The following is a 19,593-nucleotide window of genomic DNA, read 5'->3' on the forward strand; positions in this document are numbered from 1 at the left end:
GGTACCACTCCCATTTCCACCCCCTTGATTCCTGGTTCTCCGGTCTGATTAAAGACACTGATGACTCTATGTCCAATAGTAAAGAGAGCATGGATAGTCCATGGCATGATGAGGCAGTAGAGATATGCGTAATGTGCCATTGGATGCTTGGAATCAAACACTTGTAGGAGACAAGGTTCTGGATGAACATATATATGATATAACATTTGAACATTTTTGTAAAACTAATGAGTATAACAAGGTTTTCATTTCCCTAATGATTAGTGGTGTTCAGCATCTTTTCTTGTACTTATTGTCCATTTGTATATCTTCTTTGGAGAAATGTCTATTGAAAGTCCTTCCCCCATTTTTGAATTGAGTTGTTTAGTTTTTGTTGTTGAGTTTTAGGAATTCTTTTTATATAACCTGTTTGTGTCTTTTAATCTAAAGTGAGTCTTCTTTTAGACTTTTAGCATATAGTTGGATCACTTTTTTTTTTTAATCCATTGGGCCCATCTTTGTCTTTTGATTGGAGAGTTTAATCCATTTCATCTAGGGTAATTGCTGATTAGGAAGAATTACTTCCGTCATTTTGCTATTTGTTTTCTCTATGTATTATAGATTTCTTGTCCCTCATTTTTTGCATTCGTCCTCTTTTGCTTTTAGTTATTTTTTTTGGTAATGAAATGTTTCAATTCCTTTCTCATTTCCTTTTGTGTCTATCTATAGGTATTTCCTTTGTGGTTACCATGGGGATTACATTTAACATCCTAAGTTATAACACTCTAATTATACCAGCTTAACTTCAATGACATACCAAAGCTCTGCTCCTTTACAGCTTGGTCCCCATACCTTTCAGTTGTTGATGTCATATAATTACATCTTTTTACATTGTGTGTCCCTAAAACATAAACTAGTAATTCTTTTAAATACATTAGTCTCTTAAATTACGTCGAAAACAAACTGTGGGGTTACAAACTAAATTTCCAATACTCGCTTTTAGACTTACAATTTAAAAAAAGTATTAGTTTCTTAAGTCATGTAGAAAACAAAAACTGGTTACGAAGCGTTGTTACACAATCCCAGCTTTTATGGTTGCCCATGTATTTACCTTTACTGAGGTCTTTATTTGTTTGTATGTTTTCTAGTTATTATCAAGCATCATTTTATTTCAACTTGGAGGACTCCCTTGAGCCTCTCTTGCGGAATAAGCCTAATGTTAATGAACTTCCTCAGCTTTCGCTTATTTGGGAATGTCTTATTTTATCTCTCACTTTTGAAGGGTGGTTTGCTGGATGTGTATTCTTGGTTGACAATTTTGTTCTTTTAGCAGTCTGAATTTGTTGCCCCACTGCCTTCTGGCCTCCAAAGTTTCTGATAAGAAATCTGATAATCTCATTGAAGATCCCTTGTATGTGACTAGTTGCTTCTCCCTTTGCTACTTTTAAGATTCTTTCATTGTATTTGGATTTTGAAAGTTTGATTATAATGTGTCTTGTGTGGGTTTCTTGAAGTTCATCTTACTTGGAGTTTGTTGAGCTTCTTGGCTATTTATATTCATATCTTCAATCAAATTTTGGAAGTTTTCAGGAAGTATTTCTTCTAATATTCTCTCTGTCCTTTGTCTCTCTGTTTCGTTCTGCGATTCCTACAGTGTGTATGGCATGGTGCCCCAGAGGTCCTGTAGGCTCTGTTCACTTTTCTTCATTCTTTTTTTTTTTTCCTGTTCCTCAGACTCTGTAATTTCCATTGTCATATTTTCACGTTCACTGATTCTTTCTTCTGATTACTCAAATTTGCCCTTAAGTCCCTCTTGTGAAATATTCATTGTTGTTATTGTACTTTCAGATGCAGAATTTCTTTTTAGAAACTTGTCTTTTTGTTGATATTTCAATTTTGTTCGTATGTCATTTTCTTTACTTTTTCTACATTGTTCTTTAGTTTTGGAGGGCATCTTAAAAAAGTTATCTTAAAGTCTTTTCCTAGTAGATCTACGATCACTTTTTTTTTTATGGTTGTTTCTGTTGATTTATTCTTTTCCTTTGGATGGGCTATAGTTTTCTATTTCTTTGTGTACCTTATGGCTTTTTGTTGATTCAGACATTTGAATGTGGTAGTAGTAACTAACTTTGGAAATCTGATTTTTGCCCCTTCCCTGACGTTTGCTGTTTTTTGTTCTTGTTTATTTTATTTTATTTTTAATTGTTGTAGCCTCACTCTGTGCCAAGGACTAGCCTGAGGTGTGAACTTAAGGTCTCCTCAGGTATTTCCTGAGCCTGCACGTGTCCCTGGGCATCTTCCCCATGTATGCAGTTGGTTTGGAATGTCCTAGTCTATAATGTCTGGCTCCCCAAAGGGGAAGAAGAAAAATTAAGGAGGGGAAAGGGCACTGGGCCTTTAAATTCTTGGGAAGTTGCTTCAGCTAGTGGGGGAGGGGCTTGCAACAATATGGGGGGTGTAACAACATGACTGTCTGCCTTTGTGCACCTCTGCTATCAAGAGCAGCCATCAGAGCCCAGGTCCTTCTTATTTATGGGGCAGCCTCCTTTTTGCCCACCCTGGCTGTCGCAAGCTGCATGCGGCCTGCTCCTTGAGTGTATGCGGCATGTGCCGAGGTGCTGGGGATGGGGAGCTGCTACTGTGCTAAGAGCTGAAATGGACCAAAATTCTCTGCAGTGTATCCTCCAAGCCTTCACCTGGAAGTCCCAAGCCTTCAATAGACTCCAGAGTTACAGAATAATTGCATCAGATTCTGCCAGTGCAATTACTGTCTAGGTGGGAGATTCCTGATGCTTCCTATTCCACCATCTTCCCAGAATCCTCCTTCTCAGAATCTTTACTTGTTTTTAATATAGGATTGATAGTATGTGCTGTGGAGAAAATAAGTAGGAAAACTTAGTAAAATGTGTTTGGAAGACGTCATCAACCTTAAGCTCAGTAGCTCTGTTATATCCTCATAGGTATTCATATTGTCAGTTGACTGACTCAGTTTTGCCTATTAATATGTCCCAGTTGTGGGACATTCTGCAGTTGCATACCTTCTTTTTTTTTTTTCACTCTGATCTGAGGAATTTCTCTTAGACTTACGGATTTCTTGTGCTCATATTTGTATCTCTTTCTCTTCCTCAGATACTGAGAATTTATAGTTTCAGTAGGCCATTGTATCCTAGAAAATGTCACTGTCCACTAAATTTTAAAAATTTGACAGTATTATATTTAACTTTAAGGCTTTCAGTTATAAAATGAAAGTAATTATTCTTAATCCTATATGTTATAAATTCTGATTCTCAATTTTATTTAGACTGAGAGACACAATTGCTTATAAAATAATTTAGATGTAAGCGTTAATTTGGGTTAGTAGTATCATTACCATATAACATACAAAGGAAATTTTAATGGTTTCTTTGAATTGTGGCATTGTGTCTCTAGCGGACTTCTCTGCATCTTCACTTGGATGACTAATAGCCTTTTAAATTTAGCATACTTAGTACAGTCCCCTCTCAAACCTGCTCCTCCTGCTGTGTTCCCCAACGTGATGAATAGCAACTCTATCTTTCCAGTTCCTGACCAGCCAAACCTTGGAGTCATCTTGGATTTCTTTCCTTTTGTTACTCCTCACATCCAGTCCATCAGCAAAACTCTTGGCTCTGTCTTTAAAATATATCCAGGATCTGGCCACCCTGCCTGTCTCAGCTGTCATCTTAAGTTAGCTGTTGTCCTTTCAGGGGGATTATTTCATTAGTCTTATATAGTTGGCATAACAGCAAGAATGATTCTTCTCAAATGTTAAGGCAGATCATGTCACTTTTTCGGACCCCTCCAATTATTTCTCCTGTTTTTCAGAGTAAAAGTCAAATTCTTTGAAATTCCCTGTGTGGATTACAAGCTCGGCCTCTAACCTCTTTGACCTCATCTCTTACTTCTCCTCCCCTAAGACTTAGAGTTCTGGCCACCGTTGCCTCTGCTCTCCCTCCGGTGTACAGGCTCCCTCCTCAGGACCACTGGACTCTCTGTTTCCTCTACTTGGAAAGTTCTTCTCCCTGGATATTCACATAACTTGCTACCTTCCCTTTTTTAAATACTTGATCAAATGTTGTCTTCTCAGAGCAAGTGTACTTTCTGTACATAAGATGGCAATTCCTGGGCACCAGCAGTTTTCATCTCTCTTCTGTAATTAATTTTTCTCCATAACATTTACCACTATTTGGCATGCTAAATATTTTATTATTTTTTTTCCACCTCAGCATTTATCTATAACAGTGCCTGACACATAAAAAATCACTCAATGAATATTTGTTGCATGAATGAATTTGAAGAAGAGATAAAATCTGCTTTAAAAATGCTTTTTTAATATTTTGGGTTTTTTCACCATTTAAATTTGCTCTTATAGGATAAGAATATATTTTCCTTATGAGTGTGCATTTATTTATTTATTTACAGTAAAGCATCAAATAGAATGGATGATGAAAACTACAAATGCAAGTTAAAATTCCCTTTATGCCCTATTTCTTTTATTAACTATTTATTATGTGTCTGTCTAGAATTTTTCTATATATTTATAAAATAAATAGCAGTATCTCTAGATAGAGCTATAGCTATAACTATCTACCTAGCTATCTATAACCTTTAAAAAATATAGCTAGATGGAATTCTATACATACTGTCCTGAAAATTGCTTTTTTACTTGAAAGTATATTTTGTATTTTTTTAAATTTCAGTAATTTGGATTCACCTCATTCTTTTTCACAGCCACATAATATTTCATTTTATTATTATACCATAGTTTAATCAGTTCCCTATCGATGGATATTCCAGGTTTTATTGATATGAATATATCCATTAAATAAAATCCTGTAAGAGGATTTGCTGGGTCAGAGGGTATGTACATTTAAAATGTTGACAGTTGTTGCTAAGTTTATTTGCTTTCTGTCTCTGTAGATTTGCCTATTCTTGACATTTCAGATAAATATAATAATACACTATGTTGTCTTTTGTGCTGGCTTCTTTTACTTGGCCTAGTATTTTGAAGGTTCATCCATGTTGTGGCATTTATCAGTACTTCATTCCTTTTTATGGCTTTATGTTATTCTGTTGTGTGGACCTACCACATATTGTTAACCATTCTTGTTTGTTGTCATTTGAATTGTTTCTGCTTTTTGGCCACTGTAAACAATCATGTATGATTTTTTGTGTGAACACATGTTTTTGATTCTCTTGGTTTTCTATGTCTTGTTGAATATAGCACCCTAGTGGGTGTGACTGGACAGATGTGCTGTTGGCCATTTACATACTTTTTTGAAGAAATGTCTATCAAGTCCACATTTTAATTGGGTTATTTGTTTTTTGTTGTTGAGTTGTAAGAATTCTTTATATTATTTGGAATACTAGACCCTTATCAGATACATAATTTGCAAATATTTTCTCACATCCTGTGGGTTGTCTTTTAACTTTCTTTATAGTATCCTTTGAAGCATAGAAATTTGTAATTTTGGTAAAATCTGATTTATCTGTTTTTTTCTTTGGTTGCGTATGCTTTTGTTGTTATATCTGAGAAATCATTGCCTAACCCAATATGAAGATTGATATGAAGATTTATTCCTGTGGTTCCTTTTAAGAGTTTTATGGTTTTATCACTTATATTTATGTCTTTGGTCCATTTTGAGTTAATTTTTGTATATAGTGTGATGTAGGGGGTCCAGTTTCATTCTTTTGGATGCGAATATCCAGTTTTTTGAGCACCACTTTTGGAAAGACTGTTCTTTCTCCGTTGGTCCTGGCACTCCTGTTGAAAATCTATTGACGATAGATGTATGAGTTTATTTCTGTACTCTCACCTCTATTCCTTTCGACTATATATATTCTATGCCAGTACCACACTGTTATTATCACTGTAACTTTGTAATGTGTTTTGAAACTGAGAATTGTGTGTCTGCCAACCTTGTTCTTCTTTTTCAAGATTGTTTTGTCTATTCTGAAGTCCCCTGGATTTCCATGTGAATTTTAGGATCAGCTTGTCCATTTTTGTTTTTTTTTTTAAAAAAGGAGCAGTTGAAATTTTTATAGGAATTATGTTGATTCTGTAGTTCAATTTGCAGAATATAGCCATCTTAATAATATTGTCTTCCAGTCCTTGAACATGGGGTGTCTGCCCTTATTCTTTAATTTTTTTCAACAATATTTTGTAGTTTTCTGCATACAAGTGTTTCAGTTTTTTGGTTAAATTTATTCCTAAGTATTTTATTCCTTTTGATGCTGTTGTAAACACTGAGCATCCTCCAGCATTCCTGTTTGTAATTTAATTTGTGCCTGATAAAATAATTACCAAGCCTGTGTATACTTTTCCCAGTGAATTGGCAACACGTATGCTTTTGACTGCACATCTGTGTTCAAATCCTACTTCAGCTCAGTTATAGCAGACCTTAGCCTATCTCTGATTTTCCTGTTCAAGTATCAGTTCACTATTTTCAGTTGTAACACGTGACGTAATATGGCATTGTCTTGTTGAGGAGAAAGGATACTGGTGTGGGGTGGAGTGGGTGTGGCCAGCTGGCAGGATGCTCTCATTGTGCCACGCAGTCTTGACCTTGAGGGAGATTGTCAGTTAATCTTGGTCTTGTTTTCCTTATCTTCATACTGGATACACTAGAATAACCAAATGACAGCTAATGATCCTTCTAGCTAAGATGAACTGTGAGCTCTGACTTAAATGAACTGGGGATGTGACAAGGTGAAGAAGAGGTAAAAGGATGTAATGACGCAGCAGGAGAGGCTGTACCATGTCATGTTCTTAGTTCTTAGTCCACTTTTATATAGAGCATGAATAAGCTGTCTTTAAAAATTAGTACAGATCATTACTCTGGTCACAGAAATAGATTGTTGAAACATCTTTGTATTCCTAGGACATACTCTACTTCTGGGCTAAATATTTAAAAAATAAATTCCCTTTTTCACTCTTATCAGGATTTTATGATTTTTGTGTCTATGTTCATTAGTGCTGTTGGTCTGTGTACTATACTTGTCCACTAGCCTGTTAGGGAACTTCACTGCCCCATACCCTTTAAAAAGTAAATGTCTTGGAATAGTTTGTGGAAATGGGAATTACCTGTTCTTTGAAAGTTTAGTACAGTTTTCCTGTTTGGTCCCATTTGAGGGCTTAATCTTTAATTACCATATCAACTTATAATTTGATTATTGGTCTAGTCAGATTCTTTTTAGGTCTAGTCAATGTCTCCTTAGGTCAGTTTTTATCTTTTCTGAGAAAATTGTCCGTTTAATATAGGCTTTCAAATTTGTGGGTATAAATTGTTGTGTACAAGATATTCTTAACACTTGGTCTCATCAAGAAACCAGCTTGGGATTTTATTCATCAACGTGAGACTCTTTGTCTTCTCCCTCCCGCCTTTCATTTCTCCCTCCCTATTATTAATTAACTATTAATTCCTAAGCATACTTTTTTCCTTAGATAAATAAAATTGTGTAGGTACTATTGATATTTTATTTGTTTTTGGTCATTGTTTTTTAATAAGTGCATTTGAGTTTGGACATTTTCTCCCTGAATAGTACTTTGAACAGACTCTACAGGATTTGATGTATAAGTGTTATATTTTATTTACAGTAATTGAAACCTGAAGAAAAATATAAAGATAAGCAATTGCTAGAAAGGGCTTCTTATTATTTATTAAGTAAAACCACATGTAGTTTTAAATTCTGTATATTTATTATCTTTATTGCACTTCTCCTTGTATCATCTCCATTGTCCAAAAACAAACATTTATTCACATTCACTAACTATTTTTCAGTAAGAAGGAAAAAAATCTCTTGCCACACGCGAAGATATATAATCAGTTTACTCAGCTTGATGCTATTGGGGCGTGAGTCTCTTTCTGCTGTGCTTTATGTGATACCGCCATCTAGTGTGTAGAACATTAGGTGACTATGTGGGTTTACATTTTCTTTTATCATTCCGTTATCTGAAGCTGTGAGTTAATGTTTCTTTTTATCCAATTTCGTATAAAGCATTAAGTTAAATTAACCTGAATACGAGAGCTCAGGTTTTGACTGAAATACAGCACAGAAAAAGTATGAATGTAATACCTGTTTCCTGAGTGTTCTCTACTGAAGCTGCTGTGCAAGGGGCTTGTTCTCCAGGAGGTGATGTGAGAACGAGATATACCCTGTGAGTACGCTGGGATTTTGTACCACGAGAGACAAACTCTGAAATTATGAAACGTGGAGTTTATATAGGCTAGCTGGCACTTCTGTCCATCTGCCTTTCTGGAGATGGAGAGAGGGAACACTGCTCTGGAATGTAAACACATCCTCTCTGGGGAAAAGAAGGAAAGGTTCTTTTTCACAAACAGATGGCTCTGGGGAGAGAAAAGACTTTCTGTCTCTCTGGAGGGCTCTATTATTTGGGTTCCCATTCAGTCTTCCTTTAACCCTGCTGCTAAAGCTGTTTGTTCAAAAAGTTCTGGCCAATAGAAGTGTGAAAATATTCTTGAAGTATTGTTTCCTGACAAGTGTATATTCTGGAGTGAGCATCTGTAAGATGGGAGATGTGATTCTGCTGTTCTGTCATTTAATCTCATTTCCCATGTATTCTTCATGCTGTGGACCTCTCATTGAGCTGAGGGTGGTTCTGGTGTTTAAAGATGAGCAAACCAGTTCCTTCACCTGGTACTCGCCTGAGGAAACAGTGCTCTATTCCGGTTCTGGAAGGAAAAACTGACTGTTAAGTTTATTAAGATGCATGTAGGTCTCTAGCTTTTTCCTAAGAAATTTGAATTGCAGTTTTGTCTCATTGATTTTTGCCCTATGTTCTGAAATTAGAACTTATTTCACTTTACCCACCTAAGATGTAACTCAAATATAGAGTTGTTCTTCCAGTTGGCATCCTCAGCTCAGGTGTTTTGAAGTGGTATTTTCAGTGTTGAATCTTAGGATGTTGATGGTTGGGATGAGCAGACCACATAATATTGTGCAACAGAAACTATTTTTCATGTTTACATATTCTACTACAAGCTATGGTGGGTGAAGAAAACTGTTTACAAACTCCATAGGTATGTCATAGTGAACCCATAATAACTGAAACCGTAATAGCATTATAAAAGGTGAATAAAAAGAAGAGAACTCCTTCTTTGCCCCATTTGCAGTCTGTTGATTAAGCTTTGATGAATGTTTTTCATGTGGGTGGGGTGATGTATTTTTACCCAGCTTTACGCTGATTTCCATTCTTCATGCAGAGAAAGGACTTTTTTGAATATTTGAAGGCTTGCTGAATAGAGTTGTATTTTTAAAGATCCTAACAACACTAATTTCAGATTGGTTTCCATGGTGATAGAAAGTGAATTCAGTATAGGAAAAAAAACTCCAAAAATAAATTTGTAAGGAATCCAGAAGTATGGGACTTGGAAATTCTGTTTTCCATTTCTTATAGGCGAAGGATTGAGATATCATTAAGTTGAAGGAAGTAAAAATAAATCATTATGTTCATGTCATAAGTTTCTATAGGCGAATGTAGCCTAATCTTTCATAGTGGTTTAGAAGATAATTTGGAGAAATGCCATCCTTCAGGGCTCATCTAAGGTATTTGGACTTTGCCTTTAAATTAATTTCTTAGTAGGAACTGACAAAGTATTGAGGGATTTTGAGAAGAAAGTACCATGATCAGTGTGTAGTAGGAAGTGGAAAGAGACCAGTTAGAAGACCACTGTAATCATCTAGTCTGCAGTTGTCTAGACCAGGGGTCCCCAACCTTTTTGGCACCAGGGACGGGTTTCGTGGAAGACAGTTTTTCCACGGACCGGGGTGGGGTGGGGGGGGAGTATTTTGGGATGATTCAAGTGCATTACATTTATTGTGCACCTTATTTCTGTTATTATTACATTGTAATATATAATGAAATAATTATGCAGCTCACTATTATGCAGAATCAGTGGGAGCCCTGAGCTTGTTTTCCTGCAACTAGATGGTCCCATCTGGGGGTGATGGGAGACAGTGACACCCGACGTGTGTTGCTTATGCCCAATCTACTCCGTAATCTCGCTTTGGTTGCCGTCCCTGCAGAAAACCCTGCTTCACAAAGATAGGATGTTGGAAATGGAAGCAGGCTTTTCAGTGCTTTTGTGGTAATCTCAGGATGTTCCACCGTGACTTTAATCCAGAATGTATGGAGATTTGACGTTGTCTCAAACATACTTTTAAGGCCACCGTCATTTGTGATCTCAAGCGGTTGATTATCTTCTAGCACAGACAAAGTCAGTTCACCTGGCTTATTCACAAATGGGTTGTGGATCCATTCCTTCCCAGTTCCGGGGTCTTTTGTGGTTGTGAAGTAACACTCAAACTCTTCTGAAAGCTGAGACAGGTGATCATGCACCAGCTGGGAGAAAGAAGGCCCTGGCTCAGTCTCTTTCAAAATCTCTGCTAATGTTTGAAAGATGTCAGAAATCCCACTGTTCACTCATTGCCCCCATAATTCCAGTTTGGCTTTGAATGCAGCCACTTTATCTGCCGTCTTGAACACAGTTGTCGTTCTCCCCTGAAGTGACAGATTGAGTTTGTTGAGCAGATTGAATATGTCACACAAGTAAGCAAGTTTTGCGACCCATTCTCTGTCACTGAAATGTGCTGCCAGTGGTGACTGTTTTTCTAAAAGAAATCTGTGGAGCGGCTCTCCTAACTCAGAAACTCTGGCTAGTGATCTACCTTTAGAAGCCATCTCACTCTGTGTATAAGAGAAGACGTGTGTGCTCTGTGTCCATCTCCTCACAGAGCTGCGTGAGCAGACGTGAGTTAAGGGCATGTACTTTAATGTGGCTGATAATTTTAATAGCATCCTGCAAAACGTTGTTAAGTTCAGGTGACATTTTTCAGCTAGCCGGCATTTCTCTATGGATGACACAGTGCGGAGACTCACATTCAGAAGCGACCTCTTTGACCCGAGTAGTGAAACCAGAAAGCCGTCCAGTCACGGCAGCCATTCTGTCTGTGCATATACCTACACAAAACGACCAATTCAGTTTTCCTGATATGTAATCATTCAAAGACTTGAATAGTGCTGCAGCTGTGGTGTTGGTTGGCAACAAAAGTGCACATAACGTATCCTCATGCACATGCTCCTGAAGAATGTATCGCGCAAAAACAAGCATTGTTGTCTTGTTGTCAACATCGGTAGAGTTGTCAACCTGGATTGTGTACCACGGTGACTCATTAATCCTCTCTAACAATTGTGCCTCAGTATCCTCTGCTATTTCATTAATTTGTCTAGTTATGGTGCTAGCCGAAAGAGGAACACGTGCCACCTTTTGAACTGCAGTGTCTCCTAAAAGTTCACAACACATGTCCTTAACAGCAGGCAGGATCAACTCTTCACCAATAGTAAAGGGCTTCTCTTAGCTTTAGCAATGTGGTCAGCCACTAAGAACGATGTTCTCAGGGCAGACACATTTGATGAAATGGTGGCCTTCAATAATTGCTTCTGTTCTTCGTGTTCACGTTTTTTTCTTTTGAAAAACTCCAAAGGCTTGTCTTTTAATGCAGGGTTCTTGGTCTCCACGTGGTGAAGCAGTTTTGAAGGTTTCATGGCTTGGTTGGATAGCCAGTTGCCACATATTATACAAATTGGGCTTGGAGAATGTGAATTACCTGTTGTGATGAACCCGTAATTTAAGTAGGACTCTTGGTATTTTCCTTTAAAAGCAGCTTTCTTTTTGTTGGCACTCTTAGAGTCTTCTGCTGTCTCATCATTGGGTCTTCCCCCCTTTTCAAAGAAGCTCTCCAGTGATGTTTATTTTTTACTCATTTTGGCTAAGGTTAGCTTGTGGGCTTACCAAAACTATGACTGAGAAAACTGCGCAGTATGGGAAAGAGGCGCAGACGGAAGTGGTGAATAAAATAATGGGCGGGCCATGGGTGGACTAAAACAAGTGTCGGATTCTGACTTAAAGCCTGCCACCAGATGCAGCTGTACGATTGAAGTACAGCAACTCACTTGCCACTGTAAAGCCTGCCACCAGATGCAGCTTAATTGTCACTTGCCACTCACTGATAGGGTTTTTTAAAAAATAAATAAATAAATAAATAAAATATATATGTACACACACACACACACATATATTTATTTATTTATTTATTTTTGGCTGCATTGGGTCTTCGTTGCTGCGCGTGGGCTTTCTCTAGTTGTGGCGAGCGGGGGCTCCTCTTGGTTGCGGTGCGTGGGCTTCTCATTGCAGTGGCTTCTCTTGTTGTGGAGCATAGGCTCTAGGTGCGCGGGCTTCAGTAGCTGTGGCTTGCGGACTCTAGAGCACAGGCTCAGTAGTTATAGTGCACAGGCTTAGTTGCTCCGAGGCATGTGGGATCTTCCCAGACCAGGGCTTGAAGCCGTGTCCCCTGCATTGGCAGGCAGAGTCTTAACCACTACGCCACCAGGGAAGCCCACTGATAGGGTTCTGATATGAGTCTGCAAGCAATTGATTTATTATGGTCTCTGTGCAGTCAAACCTCTCTGTTAACAATAATCTGTATTTGCAGCTGCTCCCCAGTGCTGGCATTACCACTTCAGCTCCACCTCAGATCATCAGGCATTAGATTCTCATAAGGAGCGTGCAACCTAGATCCCTCGCGCAGTTCACAGTAGGGTTCGTGCTCCTAAGAGAATCTAATGCCACTGCTGATCTGACAAGAGGTGGAGCTCAGGCAGTAATGCAAGCAATGGGGAGCGGCTGTAAATAGAGATGAAGCTTCACTCGCTCACCTGCCGCTCACTTCCTGCTGTGCGGCCCAGTTCCCAATAGGCCACAGACTGGTACCAGTCCGTGGCCCGGGGCTTGGGGACCCCTGGTGTAGACCAGATGCAGCGAGGCCCAGAACTAGGGAAGTAGCAGTGGAGAACAGGAAGAAAGGAACGGGTGTGAGAGACAAGTTTTGGGAAGACAGGAGAGATTAAGGAATCAAAGGTCTAGGTTAGATCTTAACCCTGGGAATATGAAAAGAAAGGGTGTGTGGAGAGGAGGGGGTGGTAGAGGAATCAAGGGTGATTAGGTTGGTCAATTGGGTGAATAGTTATATTTATTTACTTTGGGAATTCAAGAGGTAGAAGAGAATATGCAGGGAAAGAGAATGAATTCAGTTTTGAAAATGAGTGCTGTATTCCAGTGAGACAATGTTTGCTTCTTCAGTCATTCATCAAATAATTAGTGATCCCCACTTAAATTCCAGATACTTTTCAAGATGTTGGGGTGGGTATACACCTATCTCATTTTTTTCACTATATATTATGTTCAAGGAATCTGTCAATGTGTATTACAAAGATTTTTATCCCCATTTGTGACTCATCTTTTCACCTGGTTTATTGTGGCCCTTTGTGATAACTTTAGAAACTTTGATGGACAGTTGCTATTACCTGTTTTTGTGAAGGGGTCTAGAGTTGGGGCTCTCCTATTCCTGCATCTTCCTAATATCCCTCCTCAAATAATCTCATTATGTCTGACTTTTTCTTTTTCCTCTGGGATTCCCGTAATGTATTGTTTTGGTCCTCTTTATGGTGTCCTACAGTCTCTTAGGTACTTTTCATTTTCCTTAATTCTTTCTTCTTTCTGTTCTTTGGAGTGTATACTTTCTTTCACTTTTTTTTTTTTTTTTTGGTTGTGCTGGGTGGCTTGCAGGATCTTAGTTCCCTGACCAGTGATTGAACCTGGGCCCTCAGCAGTGAGAGCGTGGAGTCGTAACCACTGGACCACCAGGGCCCTGGACTGTATACTTTTATTTGCCCTTTCTTTAAGTAAACTGATTCTTCTTCCTGCCTAAATCTGCTGTTGATCTCTTCTAGTGAAATTTTCATTTTAGATAGTGATTTGTCATCCCCCAAGTCTGTGTTTGGTTCCTTTTTTTTCTTTCTTTTTATTGATATGCTCACTTATTCATACATTGTTTTCCTGCTTTCCTTTAGTTCTGTGTAGTTTCTTTGAGCTCTCTGAGTGTATTTTATGTAGTTTGTTTAAAATCTACTAAACTGGAACTTCCCTGGTGGTCCAGTGGTTAGGACTCCTTGCTTCCACTGTAGGGGGCGTGGGTTCCATCCCTGGTCAGGGAACTAAGATCCTACAAGCTGCACTGCACAGCCAAAAAAAAAAAAAAACTACTAGATTTTGTATCCGGACTTCTCAGGGATATTTTCTTTTGTTTTATTTATTTTTTCTTGTGAAGTTTTTTGTGCATATCTTGTGATTTTTTTTTGTTGTTGCATACTGGACATTTGACTGTTATAATGTGTAACCCTGGGAATCAGATTCCACCCCTTTATACAGGTTTGCTGTCTTTTTTTGTGAAGGCTGCAGTTGTCTGTTTGTGACCTTTCCAGGCTGTTTTTGCAAAGACTGTATTTCTTGTCATAGGTGCTCACTGAACGCTCTCTTCTTTTAGCTTGTGTTCCAGAAGGGTTTTGTCAGGGAATTCCTTGAATGCTGGGAGCTAAAAATAAAACAAACAAAAAGCCACTTCTCCAGTCTTTGCACATTTCCTTTGTGGTGGGGTGCTCATTCAACACTTAACCAAACTGTTTACAGCTCTGTCTTAGCTAAAGTTTAATTAGAGGTTAAAGCTTAGGGTCTTATTATGCCCTTTGCGTGCATGTGTCTCACCCTGAACATGTTCATGGGTTTCTGCTGTTTTCTAGAGTAGTGAGAAAGTTCGTTCTGAGAGTTTTTGCTTGTTTTCTCATGTTTCTGTGAACGGACTGGAGTTTGGAGCTGCCTACTCCACCATTTTGTTGATAACCATTTGACTATACTGTTTTGCTTTTAATTCCCTCCACCCCATCTCCTTGCTTTAATTTGGAAATTTGCTCTCTCCTTCCCCCCTCTTCTGTTCTACTTAGGAAGATTGATTTTCTTCTATTCTTAATTCTGTTACAGGTATTGACATTTAAAAATTTTACCTCCCTCTTTATTGTTTGGAAGTTACAGCGGGTTTTTCTGTTCTTTTAGTGGCTACCATTAAAAATTTAACTTGAACACCTAATTTTTAGTCTGAAGTTTATCAGTGTCTTTACTTTTTCTCTCAAGCAATACCAGCACTTAGAATGTTTTAAGTGGGATTACTCTTTCTTGTCTTCCATGGTAGTGTTGTTCAGGATTTATAGTTTCATCTCTTTATTTCTTATAATTAATCATTATTTTTGTTATACGTTAAGATTTGTTTAGATATAATACTTATTTGCTGAATTCTTTGCTCAATATTTCTGCTTTATACCTTAGTTCTTTATCCTGGAATCCTTTTTCATCTTTTTTTTTTTTTTTTTTTTTGCGGTACACGGGCCTTTCACTGTTGTGGCTTCTCCCGTTGCGGAGCACAGGCTCCAAACGCGCAGGTTCAGCGGCCATGGCTCACGGGCCCAGGCGCTCCACGGCATGTGGGATCTTCCTGGACCAGGGCACGAACCCGTGTCCCCTGCATCGGCAGGTGGACTCTCAACCACTGTGCCACCAGGGAAGCCCCCTTTTTCATCTTTAAGTACATATTTTGGAAGTCTTTTTAGTGAGGATTTGTTGATGGGAGCTAATGAGTTTTGTTTTGTGTCTTGTTTTTAAAATGTTATTTATTTGCTTACTTATTTATTTATTTTTGGCTGCGTTGGGTCTTCGTTGCTGCGTGCTGGCTTTCTCTAGTTGTAGCGAGTGGGGGCTACTCTTCATTGTGATGTGCAGGCTTCTCATTGTTGTGGCTTCTTTTGTTGTGGAGCACAGGCTTAGTTGCTCCATGGCATGTGGGATCTTCCCGGACCAGGGCTCGAACCCGTATCCCCTGCATTGGCAGGTGGATTCTTAACCACTGCACCACCAGGGAAGTCCAAATTCATTAAGTTTTCATTCATCAGAAAATTCTTTTTTTTTCCTCTCTTTTCTTGTAGGTTTAGGTATGAATAAAACCTTGGTTAATTTATTTTCTTTTCTCAAAACTATTAAGATAGTCTCAAACTTCTACTGTCTATTACTGTTGAGAATTTAGGTGTTTTATGTTTACTTAATACTTACCCTTTCTGATGTTGTTTATTCCTTCCTGAAGTTCTGGGTTTTTGTCTAGTACTATTTCCCTTCAATCTTAGAAAGTTGTATTAGCTTTTATGTTGCACTGGTCTGTTAGAAACATATTCTCTCAGCTTTTGTCACTTGTAAATTTGTTTATATTTCTTAATTTTCTGAAGTTTATTTTAGTGGGATATAGAATTGACAGTATTTTTCTTCCAGCACTTTAACTCTGTTTCTCTTTTGTCTCCTGGCCTCTCTTATTTCTGGTGAGAATTTAGCTGTCACTTATCTATTTTCCCCTTAATGTTATATGTTTTTCTCTTTGCCTGCTTTAAAGATTCTTGTCTTTATTTTGTTGTTCAAAAGCGTGATTATGATATGCCTAGTAGTGATTTTTTTTTTTTTTTTTTTTTTTTTTTTTTGCTGTACGCGGGCCTCTCACTGCTGTGGCCTCTCCCGCTGCGGAGCGCAGGCTCAGCGGCCATGGCCCACGGGCCCAGCCGCTCCGCGGCACGTGGGATCCTCCCAGACCGGGGCACGAACCCGTGTACCCTGCATCGGCAGGCGGACCCTCAACCACTGCGCCACCAGGGAAGCCCCCTAGTAGTGATTTTTGAAATTTATCCTATTTGGGGTTCACTGTTTCTTGAATTTGTTAGTTGGTATCTTTTACCTGTTTTAGAAAGTTCTCATCTGTTGTCCCAGCAATACTTCTCTGCCCCATTCCAATCCCATTTCCTTCTAGTACGCCAGTTGTACATATTGCTTGTCTGTTTGGTATTCTTTCAGAGATCTTAACTGTACTGTTATTTATTTATTTATTTTTTGGTCATTCTTTTTTTTCTGTTTTTTTTTCATCTTGGATACTTTCTGTTGACCTGTTTTTAAGTTCAGTGATTCTTTCATTTACTGTATTCAGTTTGCTGTTAATATCTGACAGCATAGTTTTATTTTTAGCATTTCTTTTGAATATATTTGTAGATCAGTCTCTGCTAGAATTCCCTGTATTCTTATATTCTTACATATTATCTTTTCAGACTAAATTTTAGAATTTCTACCATAATTAATTTACATTCTTTTTATTATTTCAATATCTGGGCCATTTGTGTGTCTGTCCCTTATCCTGTTTCCTCTCTTGACCTTGGATCACAATTTCTGGCTTCCATGTATGTTTTGTAATTTTTTTATGCCGAATTTGTTATAAGAGACAGTAGAGACTAAAGTCAGTAATTTTTATCTTCAGGAATGGGCTTATCCCTTCTTTTTCCATTCTGTTAGATTGTTGTGGTAGATTTTGTTAGTCATGTTTGATGGGGCCCTGAGTTAAGCTGACCTATGGCTGTTATAGACCTGACCTTTGGCAACTTTGCTTTAGTTTCTCATTACTTTTAAATATTTTGAGTGTAAGTTCAGGAAGTGTGTTTTTTTCAGCAGGGAGAAGTGAAGATTGGTGAGAGCTCTTTGTGCTTTACTGCTAAGCCTCTAGTTTTCTGAACTGAGGGAGAGCAACCCACCTGGTTGTTAGTTCTCTTTGCTCCCCAGCTTTTTGTGCCAACAAGTGCTCTCTTCCGGCTAGCCTTGCCCAGATCCTAGTGTGTAGCTGCCTTATACTCTTACAGCACCCGCGATGCCTCAGTGGGGTTTCTCTCAGCTTTTCTGTGCCACCTCCAGTCACCAGTTGTTAAATGCCCCGAGAGCCGCAGAGGATCTTTCTCAGCTTTCTTGCCTTCTCTCCCGTCTCCACTGCGCTGACTTGTGCTTGGGGAGACTCCACACACTTCATGGGTTCATATCTCTCAGTTCTCCTGCTCTCTCTCCCTGCCCCGCCGTTGGTGTACTGACTGTGTCCACTTGGTGAACACCTGTGGGAGTCAGTTGCTGGGTAGGTGTTGATGGTGCTCCTTGGAATTTTAGTTTGTCACTCCAGTACACATGCAGTCAGTTGGGGTTTGGCTGGTTTCTCCTTACCGTGTCTAAGGCAGGTTCTTTATCCTCCTGCATCTTTGCCAGGTATCAGAGCACACCCATACGAATCTCTTCTGTCTCAGGAAAGTCTTGTCCCTGTTTGCAACTTAGTTCGTGTAGGTTTCTCTTCACTTTTTAAAAAACTCATTTTGTAGTTAATCTGGCTTATTTTTGGCTAGTGTGAGAATGATCATTATCCTCTGAACTTCTCCTACTTAATACCAGGAGGTTTTTTTTTTCTTTTCTTTTCTTTTTTAATACTTCCAGTGATACTGCTTTCAAAAAATAGAGACTATATTCTCATCAACTTTATATTTCTTATAACATTAACTATAATGATAGGTAATGTTTATTAAGTACTTACTGAGTGCCAGGCACCTTGGTAAACACTTTAAATGCATTATCTCATTTAACGAACTCGGGAATAGGTGTTATTATATCATTCCCATTTTCCAGATGAGAGATTAAGTAGGTAGGTCAACATTATATAACCAGTTAGTGGCACTTTTGAACTCAGGGTTGTCTGTATCTGGAGCTGAGTTTGCAGATTCACATCCCTAGATGGGAAGGATATGTAAATAAATGAGTGAAGTGAGTAGGGTGTAAAAAAATAACAAAGCAAGTAGCATGATGAATGACAGTTAACATTCAACCTAGATATTGACTAAAAAATAAAGAGTAATCACTTCTGTGACAAAGTCTCTGGGAGAATACTTGCCTCATTCAGAGGCGGGTGGTCACTTAGCTCCAGCCACTTGTTGACCATGTGAGAATATGGGTCTAGTAGTTCAGATTTTCAGATTTTTCAATAGAAGTCAGAAATCTGTATTTTTCATATGAGACCGCTTAGTTTCTAAATGTTAGCTGCTGGTTCAAATAAAAATAAAATAAAATCCAGTGTTCAGACCTGCATGGTGAGTCTGAAATAAAATGTGTCTGCAGGCCCAACCTATTCTCTGGCAGCCAGCGTGCAGTCTCTGTAATAGAGCCTGAGCTCTTTTAGACCACTGGTCACGCTGTCTCTCAGGGCCCGCCTGAATGCCTTCCTTTCACATTTGTGCTGTACCTCAGGGGTGTGAAGGCCTGCTTTGGAATGAATGTACTATTTTATTTACTGCCGTTATACCGTTCTGCTAGTTTAGATATAAGCTACAAAGAAAAATTTTAGAAACGTATTTTTAATTTATTATTTATTTTTTTAATTTTTATTTTTTATTGGAGTATAGTTGATTAACAATGTTGTGTTAGCTTCAGGTGTACAGCAGAGTGATTCAGTTATACATTTACATGTATCTATTCTTTTGCAAGTAGAAACATATTTTTTAAAAATCCTGAAATCTTCATCTTATCTGCTTTAAGCAATAGAGTTCTGTTATAAGGCATACCTTACATTAAGTTGATGGGGAGGGACAGGTATTATTGAATGCTTATTTTATTTTGTTCATTAATCATGACTTTCTCTTCCTCTCTTTTGCCCTTTCTTCTTTGACATAGCTTTCACTTTCAGAAGAACAGAATGAAGTAACAAAAAATGGCTGTGAATCTAAAGAGCTGGTCTACCTCGTGCACATTGCTTGTCAGGTAATTTTGTGGATGTGTTCTCCATTTCACATAAAATTTAATG

At 38.4% G+C, this 19,593-nt stretch overlaps 1 protein-coding gene across 2 annotated transcripts in view; it reads left to right on the top strand.

The window, feature by feature from the left end:
- The window catches only part of ARHGAP32 (Rho GTPase activating protein 32), a gene marked incomplete at its 5' end in the record, with an annotated part of 173,975 nt that overhangs the window by 54,157 nt on the left and 100,225 nt on the right, over positions 1 to 19,593 (top strand). For both annotated transcript variants that reach the window (XM_082661162.1, XM_082661163.1), the window contains one exon: positions 19,464 to 19,550. In XM_082661162.1, coding sequence (XP_082517288.1) covers positions 19,464 to 19,550 — 87 coding nt within the window. The remainder of the gene's footprint in view (positions 1 to 19,463; positions 19,551 to 19,593) is intronic.

This window comes from Grampus griseus (assembly GCF_964374135.1).
Source record: "Grampus griseus genome assembly, chromosome: 8".
Taxonomy (NCBI): domain Eukaryota; kingdom Metazoa; phylum Chordata; class Mammalia; order Artiodactyla; family Delphinidae; genus Grampus; species Grampus griseus.